Consider the following 17,141-nt stretch of genomic DNA (forward strand, 5'->3'; position numbering starts at 1 on the left):
CCACCACCACCACCTGGCTAACCTTCCCCCACCACCACCACCACCTGGCTAACCTGCCCCCACCACCACCTGGCTAACCTGCCCCCACACCACCACCACCTGGCTAAGCTGCCCGCCCCCCACCACCACCACCTGGCTAACCTGCCCGCCCCCCACCACCACCACCTGGCTAACCTACCCCCCCACCACCACCACCTGGCTAACCTGTCCCCCTACCACCACCACCTCCGCCACTACCTGGCTAACCTGCCCTTCCCCCCCCCCACCTCCACCTGGCTAACCTGCCCCCCCCCACCACCACCACCTGGCTAACCTGCCCCCACCACCACCACCACAACCACCACCACCACCTGCCCCACCACCACCACCACCTGGCTAACCTGGCCCCCCACCACCACCACCACCTGGCTAACCTGGCCCCCCACCACCACCACCTGGCTAACCTGCCCCCACCACCACCACCACCACCACCACCTGCCCCCACCACCACCACCACCACCTGGCTAACCTGCCCCCACCACCACCACCACCTGGCTAACCTGCCCCCAACACCACCACCACCACCTGGCTAACCTGCCCCCACCACCACCACCACTACCACCTGGCTAACCTGCCCCCACCCACCACCACACCACCAACTGGCTAACCTGCCCCCACCACCACCACCTGGCTAACCTGCCCCCCCACCACCACTATTACCACCTGGCTAACGTGCCCCCCCACCACCACCTGGCTAACCTGCCCCTTCACCACCACCACCTGGGTAACCTGCCCCCCCACCACCACCACCACCTGGCTAACCTGCCCCCTCACCACCACCACCACCACCTGGCTAACCTGCCCCCCACCACTACCACCACCTGGCTAACCTACCCCCACCACCTGGCTAACCTGCCCCCAACTCCACCACCTGGCTAACCTGCCCCCACCACCACCACCTGGCTAACCTGCCCCCACCACCACCACCTGGCTAATCTGCCCCCACCACCACCTGGCTAACCTGCCCCCACCACCACCACCACCTGGCTAAGCTGCCCGCCCCCCACCACCACCACCTGGCTAACCTGCCCGCCCCCACCACCACCACCTGGCTAACCTGCCCCCCCCCCACCACCACCACCTGACTAACTTTCCCCCCACCACCATCACCTGGCTAACCTGCCCCCCCACCACCACCACCTGGCTAACCTGCCCCCCCCTCCCACCACCACCTCCACCACTACCTGGCTAACCTGCCCTTCCCCCCCCACCACCTCCACCTGGCTAACCTGCCCCCCCCCCCACCACCATTACCTGGCTAACCTGCCCCCACCACCACCACCACCACCTGCCTCCCACCACCACCACCACCTGGCTAACCTGGCCCCCCCCACCACCACCACCACCTGGCTAACCTGCCCCCTCACCACCACCACCTGGCTAACCTGTCCCCCCCACCACCACCACTACCTGGCTAACCTGCCCCCACCACCACCAACACCTGGCTAACCTGCCCCCACCACCACCACCACCTGGCTAACCTGCCCCCACCACCACCACCACCTGGCTAACCTGCCCCCCCCCACCACCACCTGGCTAACCTGCCCTCACCACCACCACCTGGCTAACCTGCCCCCACCAACACCACCTGGCTAACCTGCCCCCCCCCCCACCACAACACCACCTCGCTAACCTGCCCCCCCCACCACCACCACCTGGCTAACCTGCCCCCCCCCACCACCACCACCTCCGCCACTACCTGGCTTTCCTGCCCCCCCACCACCACCACCTGGCTAACCTGCCCCCACCACCACTACCACCTCCACCACCTGCACCCCCCCCCCACCACCACCACCACCTGGCTAACCTGGCCCCCCCCACCACCACCTGGCTAACCTGGCCCCCCCACCACCAACACCTGGCTAACCTGGCACCCCCACCACCAACACCTGGCTAACCTGCCCCCCACCACCACCACCTGGCTAACCTGTCCCCCCCACCACCACTTGGCTAATCTGCCCCCACCACCAACACCACCTGGCTAACCTGCCCCCACCACCAACACCACCTGGCTAACCTGCCCCCACCACCACCACCACCTGGCTAACCTGCCCCCCACCACCTGGCTAACCTGCCCCCCTCCCCCACCACTACCTGGCTAACCGGCCCACCCCACCACCTGGCTAATCTGCCTCCCCCCCACCACCACCACCACCAGGCAAACCTGCCCCCACAACCACCACCACCACCACCTGGCTAACCTACCCCACCACCATCACCACCACCTGGCTAACCTGCCCCCACCACCACTACCACCACCACCACCTGGCTAACCTGCCCCCACCACCACCATCACCACCACCACCTGGCTAACCTGCCCCCACCACCACCACCACCACCTGGCTAACCTGCCCCCACCACCACCTGGCTAACCTGCCCCAACCACCACCACCACCACCTGGCTAACCTGCCCCCACCACCACCACCACCACCACCACCTGGCTAACCTGCCCCCACCACCACCACCACCATCTGGCTAACCTGCCCCCACCACCACCACCACCACCTGGCTATCCTGCCCCCACCACCACCACCACCACCACCTGGCTAACCTGCCCCCACCACCACCACCACCTTCTAGCTAACCTGCCCCCACCACCACCACCACCACCAGCACCTGGCTAACCTGCCCCGACCACCACCACCACCACCACCTGGCTAACCTGCCCCCACTACCACCTAGCTAACCTGCCCCAACCACCACCACCACCACCACCACCTGTCTAACCTGCCCCCACCACCACCACCACCACCTGGCAAACCTGCCCCCACCACCACCACCACCACCACCTGGCTATCCTGCCCCCACCACCACCACTACCTGGCTAACCTGCCCCCACCACCACCTGGCTAACCTGCCCCCACCACCACCACCACCACCACCTGGCTAACCTGCCCCCACCACCACCACCACCACCACCACCACCTGGCTAACCTGCCCCCACCACCACCTGGCTAACCTGCCCCAACCACCACCACCACCACCTGGCTAACCTGCCCCCACCACCACCACCACCACCACCACCACCTGGCTAACCTGCCCCCACCACCACCACCACCATCTGGCTAACCTGCCCCCACCACCACCACCACCACCTGGCTATCCTGCCCCCACCACCACCACCACCACCACCTGGCTAACCTGCCCCCACCACCACCACCACCTTCTGGCTAACCTGCCCCCACCACCACCACCACCACCAGCACCTGGCTAACCTGCCCCCACCACCACCACCACCACCACCTGGCTAACCTGCCCCCACCACCACCACCACCACCACCACCTGGCTAACCTGCCCCCACCACCACCACCACCACCACCTGGCTAACCTGCCCCCACCACCACCACCACCACCTGGCTAACCTGCCTCCACCACCACCATCACCACCACCACCACCACCACCTGGCTAACCTGCCCCCACCACCACCATCACCACCACCTGGCTAACCTGCCCCCACCACCACCACCACCACCTGGCTAACCTGCCCCCACCACCACCACCACCACCACCACCTGGCTAACCTGCCCCCACCACCACCACCACTACCACCTGGCTAACCTGCCCCCACCACCAACACCTGGCTAACCTGCCCCCACCACCACCACCTGGCTAACCTGCCCCCCACCACCACCACCACCACCTGGCTAACGTGCCCCCCCCACCACCACCTCCACCACCTGGCTAACCTGCCCCTTCACCACCACCACCTGGGTAACCTGCCCCCCCACCACCACCACCACCTGGCTAACCTGCCCCCTCACCACCACCACCACCACTTGGCTAACCTGCCCCCCACCACCACCACCACCTGGCTAACCTACCCCCACCACCTGGCTAATCTGCCCCCACCACCACCACCTGGCTAACCTGCCCCCCCACCACCACCACCACCACCTGGCTAACGTGCCCCCCCACCACCACCTCCACCACCTGGCTAACCTGCCCCTTCACCACCACCACCTGGGTAACCTGCCCCCCCACCACCACCACCACCTGGCTAACCTGCCCCCTCACCACCACCACCACCACTTGGCTAACCTGCCCCCCACCACCACCACCACCTGGCTAACCTACCCCCACCACCTGGCTAACCTGCCCCCAACTCCACCACCTGGCTAACCTGCCCCCACCACCACCTCCTGGCTAACCTGCCCCCACCACCACCACCTGGCTAATCTGCCCCCACCACCATCTGGCTAACCTGCCCCCACCACCACCACCACCTGGCTAAGCTGCCCGCCCCCCACCACCACCACCTGGCTAACCTGCCCGCCCCCACCACCACCACCTGGCTAACCTGCCCCCCCCCCACCACCACCACCACCTGACTAACTTTTCCCCCCACCACCATCACCTGGCTAACTTGCACCCCCACCACCACCACCACCTGGCTAACCTGCCCCAACCACCACCACCACCACATGGCTAACCTGCCCCCACCACCACCACCACCACCACCTGGCTAATCTGCCCCCACCACCACCACCACCACCTGGCTAACCTGCCCCCCACCACCACCACCACCTGGGTAACCTGCCTCCACCACCACCATCACCACCACCACCACCACCACCACCTGGCTAACCTGCCCCCACCACCACCACCACCACCACCTGGCTAACCTGCCCCCACCACCACCACCACCACCACCTGGCTAACCTGCCCCCACCACCACCACCACCACCTGGCTAACCTGCCCCCACCACCACTACCACCACCACCACCACCTGGCTAACCTGCCCCCACCACCACCACCTGGCTAACCTGCCCCCCCCAACACCACCACCACCTGGCTAACGTGCCCCCCCACCACCACCACCACCTGGCTAACCTGCCCCCACCACCACCACCACCACCACCACCACCACCACCTAGCTAACCTGGTCCTTCATCTCCACCACCTGGCTAACCTGCCCCCACCACCACCACCTGGCTAACCTGCCCCCACTACCACCACCACCTGGCTAACCTGCCCCCACCACCACCTGGCTAACCTGCCCCCACCACCACCACCACCTGGCTAAGCTGCCCGCCCCCAACACCACCACCTGGCTAACCTGCCCGCCCCCACCACCACCACCTGGCTAACCTGCCCCCTCCCCACCACCACCTGGCTAACTTTCCCCCCTACCACTACCACCTGGCTAACCTGGCCCCCCACCACCACCACCTGGCTAACCTGCCCCCCCACCACCACCACCTCTGCCACTACCTGGCTAACCTGCCTTTCCCCCCCCCACCACCTCCACCTGGCTAACCTGCCCCCCCCCACCACCACCACCTGGCTAACCTGCCCCCACCACCACCACCACCACCTGGCTAACCTGGCCCCCCCACCACCACCACCACCTGGCTAACCTGCCCCCCCCCACCACCACCTCGCTAACCTGTCCCCCCACCACCACCACTACCTGGCTAACCTGCCCCCACCACCACCACCACCTGGCTAACCTGCCCCCACTGCTACCACCACCTGACTAACCTGCCTCCCTACCACCTGGCTAACCTGCCCCCACCACCACCACCACCTGACTAACCTGCCCCCCCACTACCTGGCTAACCGGCCCACCCCCAGCACCACCACCTGGCTAACCTGCCCCCACCACCACCACCACCACCTGGCGAACCTGCCCCCCCCACCACCACCACCTGGCTAACCTGCCCCCACCACCACCACCACCACCACCACCTGCCCCCACCACCACCACCACCACCTGGCTAACCTGGCCCCCCCCACCACCACCACCACCTGGCTAACCTGGCCCTCCCACCACCAACATCTGGCTAACCTGCCCCCCCCACCACCAACAACTGGCTAACCTGTCCCCCCCCCACCACCACCACCACCTGGCTAACCTACCCCACCACCATCACCACCACCTGGCTGACCTGCCCCCACCACCACCACCACCATCTGGATAACCTGCCCCCACAACCACCACCACCACCACCTCGCTAACCTGCCACCACCACCACCACCTGGCTAACCTGCCCCCACCACCACCAGCTGGCTAACCTGTCCCCACCACCACCACTACCACCACCACCTGACTAACCTGCCCCCACCACCACCACCACCACCACCACCTGGCTAACCTACCCCCACCACCTGGCTAACCTACCCCCACCACCTGGCTAACCTGCCCCCACCTCCACCACCTGGCTAACCGGCCCCCACCACCACCACCTGGCTAACCTTCCCCCACCACCACCACCACCTGGCTAACCTGCCCCCACCACCACCTGGCTAACCTGCCCCCACCACCACCACCACCTGGCTAAGCTGCCCGCCCCCCACCACCACCACCTGGCTAACCTGCCCGCCCCCCACCACCACCACCTGGCTAACCTACCCCCCCACCACCACCACCTGGCTAACCTGTCCCCCTACCACCACCACCTCCGCCACTACCTGGCTAACTTGCCCTTCCCCCCCCCCACCTCCACCTGGCTAACCTGCCCCCCCCACCACCACCACCTGGCTAACCTGCCCCCACCACCACCACCACAACCACCACCACCACCTGCCCCCACTACCACCACCACCTGGCTAACCTGGCCCCCCCACCACCACCACCACCTGGCTAACCTGGCCCCCCACCACCACCACCTGGCTAACCTGCCCCCACCACCACCACCACCACCACCTGCCCCCACCACCACCACCTGGCTAACCTGGCCCCCCACAACCACCACCACCTGGCTAACCAGGCCCCCACCCACCACCACCACCACCTGGCTAACCTGGCCCCCCCACCACCACCACCTGGCTAACCTGCCCTCCCCACCACCACCACCTGGCTAACCTGCCCCCACCACCACCACCACCACCACCTGGCTAACCTGCCCCCCCCACCACCACCACCTGGCTAACCTGCCCCCACCACCACCACCACCACCACCTGGCTATCCTGCCCCCACCACCACCACCTGGCTAACCTGCCCCCCCCCCCCCACCACCACCACCTGGCTAACCTGCCCCCCCACCACCAACACCACCACCTGGCTAACCTGCCCCCCCCACCACCACCACCTGGCTTACCTGCCCCCCCCCACCACCACCACCATCACCACCACCACCACCACCACCACCACCTGGCTAACCTGCCCCCACCACCACCATCACCACCATGGGGCCGGTAGGCCGAGTGGACAGCACGCTGAACTTGTGATCCTGTGGTCCCGGGTTCGATCCCGGGCGCCGGCGAGAAACAATGGGCAGAGTTTCTTTCAACCTATGCCCCTGTTACCTAGCAGTAAAATAGGTACCTGGGTGTTAGTCAGCTGTCACGGGCTGCTTCCTGGGGGTGGAGGCCTGGTCGAGGACCGGGCCGCGGGGACACTAAAAGCCCCGAAATCATCTCAAGATAACCTCAAGGTAACCACCTGGCTAACCTGCCCCCACCACCACCACCACCACCTGGCTAACCTGCCCCCACCACCCCCACCACGACCACCACCACCTGGGTAACCTGCCCCCACCACCATCACCACCTGGGTAACCTGCCCCCACCACCACCACCACCACCACCACCACCTGGGTAACCTGCCCCCACCACCACCACCACCACCACCACCAGGCTAACCTGCCCCCACCACCACCACATGGCTAACGTGCCCCCCCACCACCACCACCACCTGGCTAACGTACCCCCACCAACACCACCTGGCTAACCTGCCCCCCCACCACCACCACCTGGCTAACCTGCCCCCCCCCACCACCACCACCTGGCTAACCTGCCCCCCCCCACCACCACCACCACCTGGCTAACCTGCCCCCCCAACCACCACCACCACCTGGCTAACCTACCCCCACCACCTGGCTAACCTGCCCCCACCTCCACCACCTGGCTAACCTGCCCCCACCACCACCTGGCTAACCTGCTCCCACCACCACCACCTGGCTAACCTGCCCCCACCACCATCACCACCACATGGCTAACGTGCCCCGCCCCACCACCACCACCTGGCTAACCTACCCCCACTAACACCACCTGGCTAACGTACCCCCACCAACACCACCTGGCTAACCTGCCCCCCCACCACCACCACCTGGCTAACCTGCCCCCCCCACCACCACCACCTGGCTAACCTGCCCCCCCCCACCACCACCACCACCTGGCTAACCTGCCCCCCCAACCACCACCACCACCTGGCTAACCTACCCCCACCACCTGGCTAACCTGCCCCCACCACCACCACCTGGCTAACCTGCCCCCACCACCACCTGGCTAACCTGCTCCCACCACCACCACCTGGCTAACCTGCCCCCACCACCATCACCACCACATGGCTAACGTGCCCCGCCCCACCACCACCACCTGGCTAACCTACCCCCACTAACACCACCTGGCTAACCTGCCCCCCCACCACCACCACCTGGCTAACCTGACCGCCCCCACCACCACCACCTGGCTAACCTGCCCCCACCACCACCACCACCTGGCTAAGCTGCCCGCCCCCCACCACCACCACCTGACTAACCTGCCCGCCCCCCACCACCACCACCTGGCTAACCTGCCCCCCCACCACCACCACCTCCGCCACTACCTGGCTAACCTGCCCTTCCCCCCCCACCACCTCCACCTGGCTAACCTGTCCCCCCCCACCACCACCACCTGGCTAACCTGCCCCCCCCCACCACCTCCACCTGGCTAACCTGCCCCCCCCCCACCACCACCTGGCTAACCTGCCCTTCATCCCCACCATCACCACCTGGCTAACCTGCTCCCCCCACCACCACCACCTTGCTAACCTGCCCCCCCCACCACCACCTGGCTAACCTGCCCCCACCACCACCACCACCTGGCTAATCTGCCCCCCTTTCACCACCACCACCTGGCTAACCTGCCCCCCCTCTCACCACCACCACCTGGCTAACCTGCCCCCCCACCACCATCACCTGGCTAACCAAACAACCACCACCACCACCACCTGGCTAACCTGCCCCCCTTTCACCACCACCACCTGGCTAACCTGCCCCTCCCTCACCACCACCACCTGGCTAACCTGCCAACCACCACCACCACCACCTGGCTAACCTGCCCCCCCCCTCACCACCACCACCTGGCTAACCTGCCCCCCTTTCACCACCACCACCTGGCTAACCTGCCCCCCCTCACCACCACCACTTGGCTAACCTGCCCCCCCCACACCATCACCACCTGGCTAACCTGCCCCCCCACCACCACCACCTGGCTACTCTGCCCCCCCACCACCACCACCTGGCTAACCTGCCCCCCCTCACCATCACCACCTGGCTAACCTGCCCCCCCACCACCACCACCTGGCTAATCTGCCCCCCTTTCACCACCACCACCTGGCTAACGTACCCCCACCAACACCACCTGGCTAACCTGCCCCCCCACCACCACCACCTGGCTAACCTGCCCCCCCCCACCACCACCACCTGGCTAACCTGCCCCCCCCCCCACCACCACCACCTGGCTAACCTGCCCCCCCAACCACCACCACCACCTGGCTAACCTACCCCCACCACCTGGCTAACCTGCCCCCACCTCCACCACCTGGCTAACCTGCCCCCACCACCACCTGGCTAACCTGCCCCCACCACCACCACCACCTGGCTAACCTGCCCCCACCACCACCTGGCTAACCTGCTCCCACCACCACCACCTGGCTAACCTGCCCCCACCACCATCACCACCACATGGCTAACGTGCCCCCCCCCACCACCACCACCTGGCTAACCTACCCCCACTAACACCACCTGGCTAACCTGCCCCCCCACCACCACCACCTGGCTAACCTGACCGCCCACACCACCACCACCTGGCTAACCTGCCCCCACCACCACCACCACCTAGCTAAGCTGCCTGCCCCCCACCACCACCACCTGACTAACCTGCCCCCCCTCTCACCACCACCACCTGGCTAACCTGCCCCCCCACCACCATCACCTGGCTAACCTGCCAACCACCACCACCACCACCTGGCTAACCTGCCCTCCTTTCACCACCACCACCTGGCTAACCTGCCCCTCCCTCACCACCACCACCTGGCTAACCTGCCAACCACCACCACCACCACCTGGCTAACCTGCCCCCCCCCTCACCACCACCACCTGGCTAACCTGCCCCCCTTTCACCACCACCACCTGGCTAACCTGCCCCCCCTCACCATCACCACCTGGCTAACCTGCCCCCCTTTCACCACCACCACCTCGCTAACCTGCCCCCCCTCACCACCACCACTTGGCTATCCTGCCCCCCCCTCACCATCACCATCTGGCTAACCTGCCCCCCCACCACCACCACCTGGCTACTCTGCCCCCCCACCACCACCACCTGGCTACTCTGTCCCCCCACCACCACCACCTGGCTTTTCTGCCCCCCTCACCACCACCACCTGGCTACTCTGCCCCCCCCACCACCACCACCTGGCTAACCTGCCCCCCTCACCATCACCACCTGGCTAACCTGCCCCCCCACCACCACCACCTGGCTAATCTGCCCCCCTTTCACCACCACCACCTGGCTAACCTGCCCCCCCTCACCATCACCACCTGGCTAACCTGCCCCCCCACCACCACCACTTGGCTAACCTGCCCCCCCACCACCACCACTTGGCTAACCTGCCCCCCCACCACCACCACTTGGCTAACCTGCCTCCCCCCTACCACCTGGCTAACCTTCCCCCCCCCCACAGGGGTGGTGACCGAGGGGTACTGGGACGTGGTTGTGCACTACGCCAAGGCCAGCCCCAACAACCTGCTGATGGAGACCACACTGACCAACCGCAGCCCCAACACGGAGACCATCCACGTCCTGCCCACACTGTGGTAGGTGATGCCTACACTGTGGTGGGTGATGCCCACACTGTGGTAGGTGATGCCCACACTGTGGTAGGTGATGCCCACACTGTGGTAGGTGATGCCTACACTGTGGTGGGTGATGCCCACACTGTGGTAGGTGATGCCCACACTGTGGTAGGTGATGCCTACACTGTGGTGGGTGATGCCCACACTGTGGTAGGTGATGCCCACACTGTGGTAGGTGATGCCCACACTGTGGTAGGTGGTGCCCACACTGTGGTAGGTGATGCCCACACTGTGGTAGGTGATGCCCACACTGTGGTGGGTGATGCCCACACTGTGGTAGGTGATGCCCACACTGTGGTGGGTGATGCCCACACTGTGGTGGGTGATGCCCACACTGTGGTAGGTGATGCCCACACTGTGGTAGGTGATGCCCACACTGTGGTGGGTGATGCCCACACTGTGGTGGGTGATGCCCACACTGTGGTGGGTGATGCCCACACTGTGGTAGGTGATGCCCACACTGTGGTGGGTGATGCCCACACTGTGGTAGGTGATGCCCACACTGTGGTAGGTGATGCCCACACTGTGGTGGGTGATGCCCACACTGTGGTGGGTGATGCCCACACTGTGGTAGGTGATGCCCACACTGTGGTGGGTGATGCCCACACTGTGGTAGGTGATGCCCACACTGTGGTAGGTGATGCCCACACTGTGGTAGGTGATGCCCACACTGTGGTAGGTGATGCCCACACTGTGGTAGGTGATGCCCACACTGTGGTGGGTGATGCCCACACTGTGGTGGGTGATGCCCACACTGTGGTGGGTGATGCCCACACTGTGGTAGGTGATGCCCACACTGTGGTGGGTGATGCCCACACTGTGGTAGGTGATGCCCACACTGTGGTAGGTGATGCCCACACTGTGGTAGGTGATGCCCACACTGTGGTAGGTGATGCCCACACTGTGGTAGGTGATGCCCACACTGTGGTGGGTGATGCCCACACTGTGGTGGGTGATGCCCACACTGTGGTAGGTGATGCCCACACTGTGGTGGGTGATGCCCACACTGTGGTAGGTGATGCCCACACTGTGGTAGGTGATGCCCACACTGTGGTGGGTGATGCCCACACTGTGGTGGGTGATGCCCACACTGTGGTAGGTGATGCCCACACTGTGGTGGGTGATGCCCACACTGTGGTAGGTGATGCCCACACTGTGGTAGGTAATGCCCACACTGTGGTAGGTGATGCCCACACTGTGGTGGGTGATGCCCACACTGTGGTAGGTGATGCCCACACTGTGGTAGGTGATGCCCACACTGTGGTAGGTGATGCCCACACTGTGGTGGGTGATGCCCACACTGTGGTAGGTGATGCCCACACTGTGGTAGGTAATGCCCACACTGTGGTAGGTGATGCCCACACTGTGGTGGGTGATGCCCACACTGTGGTAGGTGATGCCCACACTGTGGTAGGTGATGCCCACACTGTGGTAGGTGATGCCCACACTGTGGTGGGTGATGCCCACACTGTGGTGGGTGATGCCCACACTGTGGTAGGTGATGCCCACACTGTGGTAGGTGATGCCCACACTGTGGTGGGTGATGCCCACACTGTGGTAGGTGATGCCCACACTGTGGTAGGTGATGCCCACACTGTGGTAGGTGATGCCCACACTGTGGTAGGTGATGCCCACACTGTGGTGGGTGATGCCTACACTGTGGTAGGTGATGCCCACACTGTGGTAGGTGATGCCCACACTGTGGTAGGTGATGCCCACACTGTGGTGGGTGATGCCCACACTGTGGTAGGTGATGCCCACACTGTGGTGGGTGATGCCCACACTGTGGTAGGTGATGCCCACACTGTGGTAGGTGATGCCCACACTGTGGTGGGTGATGCCCACACTGTGGTAGACCATTCCTTCAATTTGTTTAGGTCATCTTGTAGCCTCATACTATCCTCCTCTCTCTTGATCCTTATTATTTTTGCATCATCAGCAAACATCGAGAGGAACGAGTCAATTCCTTCTGGGAGATCATTTATGTATATCAGAAACAGTATAGGTCCAAGGACTGATCCCTGCGGGACTCCACTGTGACTCCCCACCACTTTGAGACCTCACCCCTCATGGTGATTCGCTGTGTTCTGTTGCTTAGGTACTCTCTTATCCAGTGGAGTCCCTTCCCTTTCACTCCTGCCTGCATCTCCAGTTTGTACACTAGTCTCTTATGTGGTACTGTGTCAAAAGCTTTCTGGCAGTCCAGAAATATGTAGTCTGCCTGGCCCTCTCTTGCCTGATTTTTGTTGCCTGGTCATAGAACTCAATTATACCTGTTAGGCATGATTTGCCATCCCTGAACCCATGTTGATGTTGTGTTACAAAGTTCCTCCACTCCAGATGTTCCACTAGTTTTTTTCACACAATCTTCTCCATCATCTTGCATGGAATGCATGTTAGGGACACTGGCCTCCTGCCTCCTGCCTCCTGCCTATCACCCTTCTTGTATATTGGGACTACATTCGCCATCTTCCAAATTTTTGGCAGTTCATCTGTTACCAGTGATTTGTTGTATACCATGGAGAATGGTAGGCACAGAGCTTCTGCTCCTTCCTTTAGAAACCATGGTGAGATTCCATCTGGGCCTATAGCCTTTGTCACGTCCAAATCTAGCAGATGCTTCCTCACCTCCCCACTGGTAATCACAAACTCCTCTAGTGGTGTCTGGTTTGATGTTCCCTCTCTTATCTCTGGGACTTCTCCTTGCTCTGAAGTGAAGAACTCCTGGAATTTCTTACTGAGTTCCTCGCACACTTCCTTGTCGTTTGTAGTGAATCTTTCTGCCCCTATCCTCAGTTTCATTAACTGTTCCTTCACTGTCGTTTTCCTCCTGATGTGGCTATGCAGCAGTTTGGGTTGAGTCTTTGCCTTGGTCGCTATGTCATTTTCAAATTGCGCCTCTACCTCTCTTCTCACCCTGACGTATTCATTCCTGGCGCTCTGGTATCTTTCTCTGCTCTCTAGTGTTCTGTTATTTCTATAGTTTCTCCACGCCCTTATACTTAGTTGCTTTACTTGCTTACAACTCTGATTAAACCATGGGTTTCTCATATGCATTTCCTTTTTTTTCCTTTTGGACTGGAACAAACTTGTCTGCTTCCTCCTTACACTTCTGTGTGATGTAGTCCATCATGTCTTGAACCGTCTTTCCTCTGAGCTCTGTTTCCCAAGCTGTTTCAGTTAGGAATTTTCTCATCTCCTCATTGTTTTTCTTCCAGAATGCCGGCCTCTTGCTTCCAGGTCCCTTCCTTGAGTACATTAACCCTTCTTCGACAAGATACTCAAACAACAGTACACTGTGATCACTCATACCCGCTGGGGCTTCAAGACCGATTTCCTTTATGTCTGAATCGTTCAGAGTGAATACTAGGTCGAGTCTTGCTGGATCATTGCCTCTCATTCTCGTGAGACCCTTGACATGTTGACTTAAAAAGTTTCTAGTCGCCACCTCCAGCAGTTTCGCTCTCCATGTTTCCTCACCTCCATGTGGTTCCTAGTAATTACGGAAGGATAGACTGGGATAAAAGTCCCACATTATGAGCAGATGGGATCGATTTCTACAGGCAGCACCGGCTGCTGTCTCAATGATAGTCTTAGCTGCTATGTTGTTTGTCTTACTCTTGCCTGGGTCTTCTTTCATTTGGTGGTGGGTTATATATCACTGCTACTACTCTTGGTCCTCCCGTCGTCATGGTGCCTGTTATGAAGTCTCTGAACCCTTCGCAGCCCGGAATAACCATCTCCTCAAGTCCATTCCTTTCTCATCAGTAGAGCCACTCCACCTCCTCCCCTTCCCTCTCTTTCCTTATTACAGTGTAGTCCTGGGGAAGCACTGCATTCATTATGATTCCTGAGAGTTTTGTTTCTGTGAGTCCAATTACTCACTTCTTTATTCAATTACAAGGGTTTACTTCTTGTCTTCTTTCCTTGAGTTCACTAGCCTTGTTTGTAATCCCATCTATGTTCGAGTACATTACCTCGAAGCTGACTCACTTCTGTCCATTCTCGATTTCTGATGATTCCACTGGAGTTGGGGGGCAAGGGATGTCTGGGATGGGAGGGCCTAGGAAGGAGGACCTGGGGGGGGGGGGGGGGTCTGGGGTGTGAGGGGGGGTTTGGGAGGATCTGGAACAGGGGGGCTAGGGGAGGGGTTTGACGTGATGCGACTGAGGGGGTCCGGGGTTGGGGGTTAGTTGGGGTATGGGATGTGGGAGCTGGAGGGGCATGTGGTGGAAGGTCACAGGATGGGGTATGCAGGGGAGACTGGGGTGGGTTGGCAGGGAGGTCAGGGGGAGGGGGAGTGAATGGGGGGCCGAGAGGGAGTGGGGTGGGATAGGAAGGAGAGCTTAGTGTGGGGGAACTGAGCAGGGCATGAGCTGGAGAAACAGGGAAGGGCACGGGGTGCAGGAACAGGGAGGATCTGGGGTAGGGGTTGGGGAAGAAAAAGGGCATGGGAGGAACATGGGAGATCTGGGATCAGGGAACATGGGCGGCATGGTTTGATGTGGGACTTTACTATCTGAGGAGGTGCAGGTGATTGGTGGGGGAAGACTGAGGGGTTAGTTGCTTGATGGGAGGCTTCTGTTACAATTCTCCCTGGGTGTGCTGGCCTGCTGGTGGGGGGATTCCCACTCCCCTCTAAGGTTCCTGGAGACACTGAGCTGAGTCATGTGGCTCCCATATCCCCATCCCTTTCTTTGCGTCTCCTCCTTGTTTCTGCAGCCTTCCTTCTCTCTTCCCTCGTCATGTCCCTTTGCAGAAAGACGTCCTCATATCCCCCTAACCTCACAAGTCTGCTCTTCCTGGTTAGGATTTTCTCCTTTGTTGCCTCGCTCGTGAGCACTACCTTTATCAATCGTTTCCTTTCCTTTCCTTCTTGTAGATGCTCAGCCTGAAAACCTTCTCTATGTTGCCATTTGCCTCCTCCATATCCAGTTCCTCCAAGATCTCTGTTATAGTTGCTCGGTCCCTCCTTCTCCACTCCTCCCGATTGGATCCCTCTGGTTCCTGTACTCCTAAAACTATAACTGTTCTTTTCCTTTCGAACATTTGTTCGGTGCATTTCGCAGCTTCCTGTGAGGTAGCGGCTTTCATAGCTGCTGCCTCTAAAGCGGACTTGGCACCTGGGCTGTTTAGCAGTATTTCTGCAAAAGAGAGTCCCCCTGGGAGGAGCCTTCCCTCAGCTTCGTCCCGTTTCCAGGAGGTTGCATACCCTGTGCTGGTTTGAATTCTGATTTTCCCCAAGTCTCTTTATCTCCTCTCTGGCTTCCTCCAGCTCACTCCTTTGGCTCTGTATAAATGCTTGCATTTCCTGTAGGTCTCTGAAAATTCCCTCTTTCATTGCCTGCAGGTCTCTGCCGAATCCCCCTAATGTCTGGTTGAGCCATTCATAGGTAGTATCCCCCATTCTCCCCTGTCCCTGTGTGTGATGATGTCCCTTCATCGTTTTCCCTGGCTGAGGGAAAACGTCCTGGCCTTTCCTCGTGCGTGTGTTTGTGTTTATATGTGTGTTTGTTGTATGTGTGTGTGTGTGTGCATGCGTGTGCGTGCGTGACAACAGTACACTGTACATGCGGGCGTGCATGACAACAGTACACTGTACATGCGGGCGTGCGTGACAACTGTACACTGTACATGCGGGCGTGCGTGACAACAGTACACTGTACATGCGGGCGTGCGTGACAACAGTACACTGTACATGCGGGCGTGCGTGACAACAGTACACTGTACATGCGGGCGTGCGTGACAACAGTACACTGTACATGCGGGCGTGCGTGACAACAGTACACTGTACATGCGGGCGTGCGTGACAACAGTACACTGTACATGCGGGCGTGCGTGACAACAGTACACTGTACATGCGGGCGTGCGTGACAACAGTACACTGTACATGCGGGCGTGCGTGACAACAGTACACTGTACATGCGGGCGTGCGTGACAACAGTACACTGTACATGCGTGGGTGCGTGACACAAGGAGGTGTTGCCCTGCTTGTGTCACGTCCTGCCCACACTATGGCAGGTGTGTGGGGGGAAAGTTTGCCACACACCTATTCATCCCTTGGCACTATACATGATGGTAGGGATGGAGGGAAGGAGTGTGTGATCACGGCAGTTTAATCTTTCATACTTACTCTCTGACCCACTTGTTCCTTCTGACTGTTCTAAGCTAATATATACCTATTTCTGGGTCAATCTTTCCTGGGGATTGGTGGTCAGGTCCTAGTTGTTGGCCTCCATCCTCCCTCTGTTTCTCTTAG

At 61.4% G+C, this 17,141-nt stretch overlaps 1 protein-coding gene across 1 annotated transcript in view; it reads left to right on the forward strand.

Annotated features, from left to right (window-relative positions):
- Positions 1 to 17,141, forward strand: part of LOC123753351 (uncharacterized) — a gene marked incomplete in the record, with an annotated part of 352,004 nt that overhangs the window by 27,180 nt on the left and 307,683 nt on the right. Inside the window, 1 exon segment of the mRNA XM_069326285.1 lies at positions 10,711 to 10,843. Coding sequence (XP_069182386.1) covers positions 10,711 to 10,843 — 133 coding nt within the window.

The sequence above is a fragment of the Procambarus clarkii genome, chromosome 2 (assembly GCF_040958095.1).
Source record: "Procambarus clarkii isolate CNS0578487 chromosome 2, FALCON_Pclarkii_2.0, whole genome shotgun sequence".
Taxonomy (NCBI): Eukaryota; Metazoa; Arthropoda; class Malacostraca; order Decapoda; family Cambaridae; genus Procambarus; species Procambarus clarkii.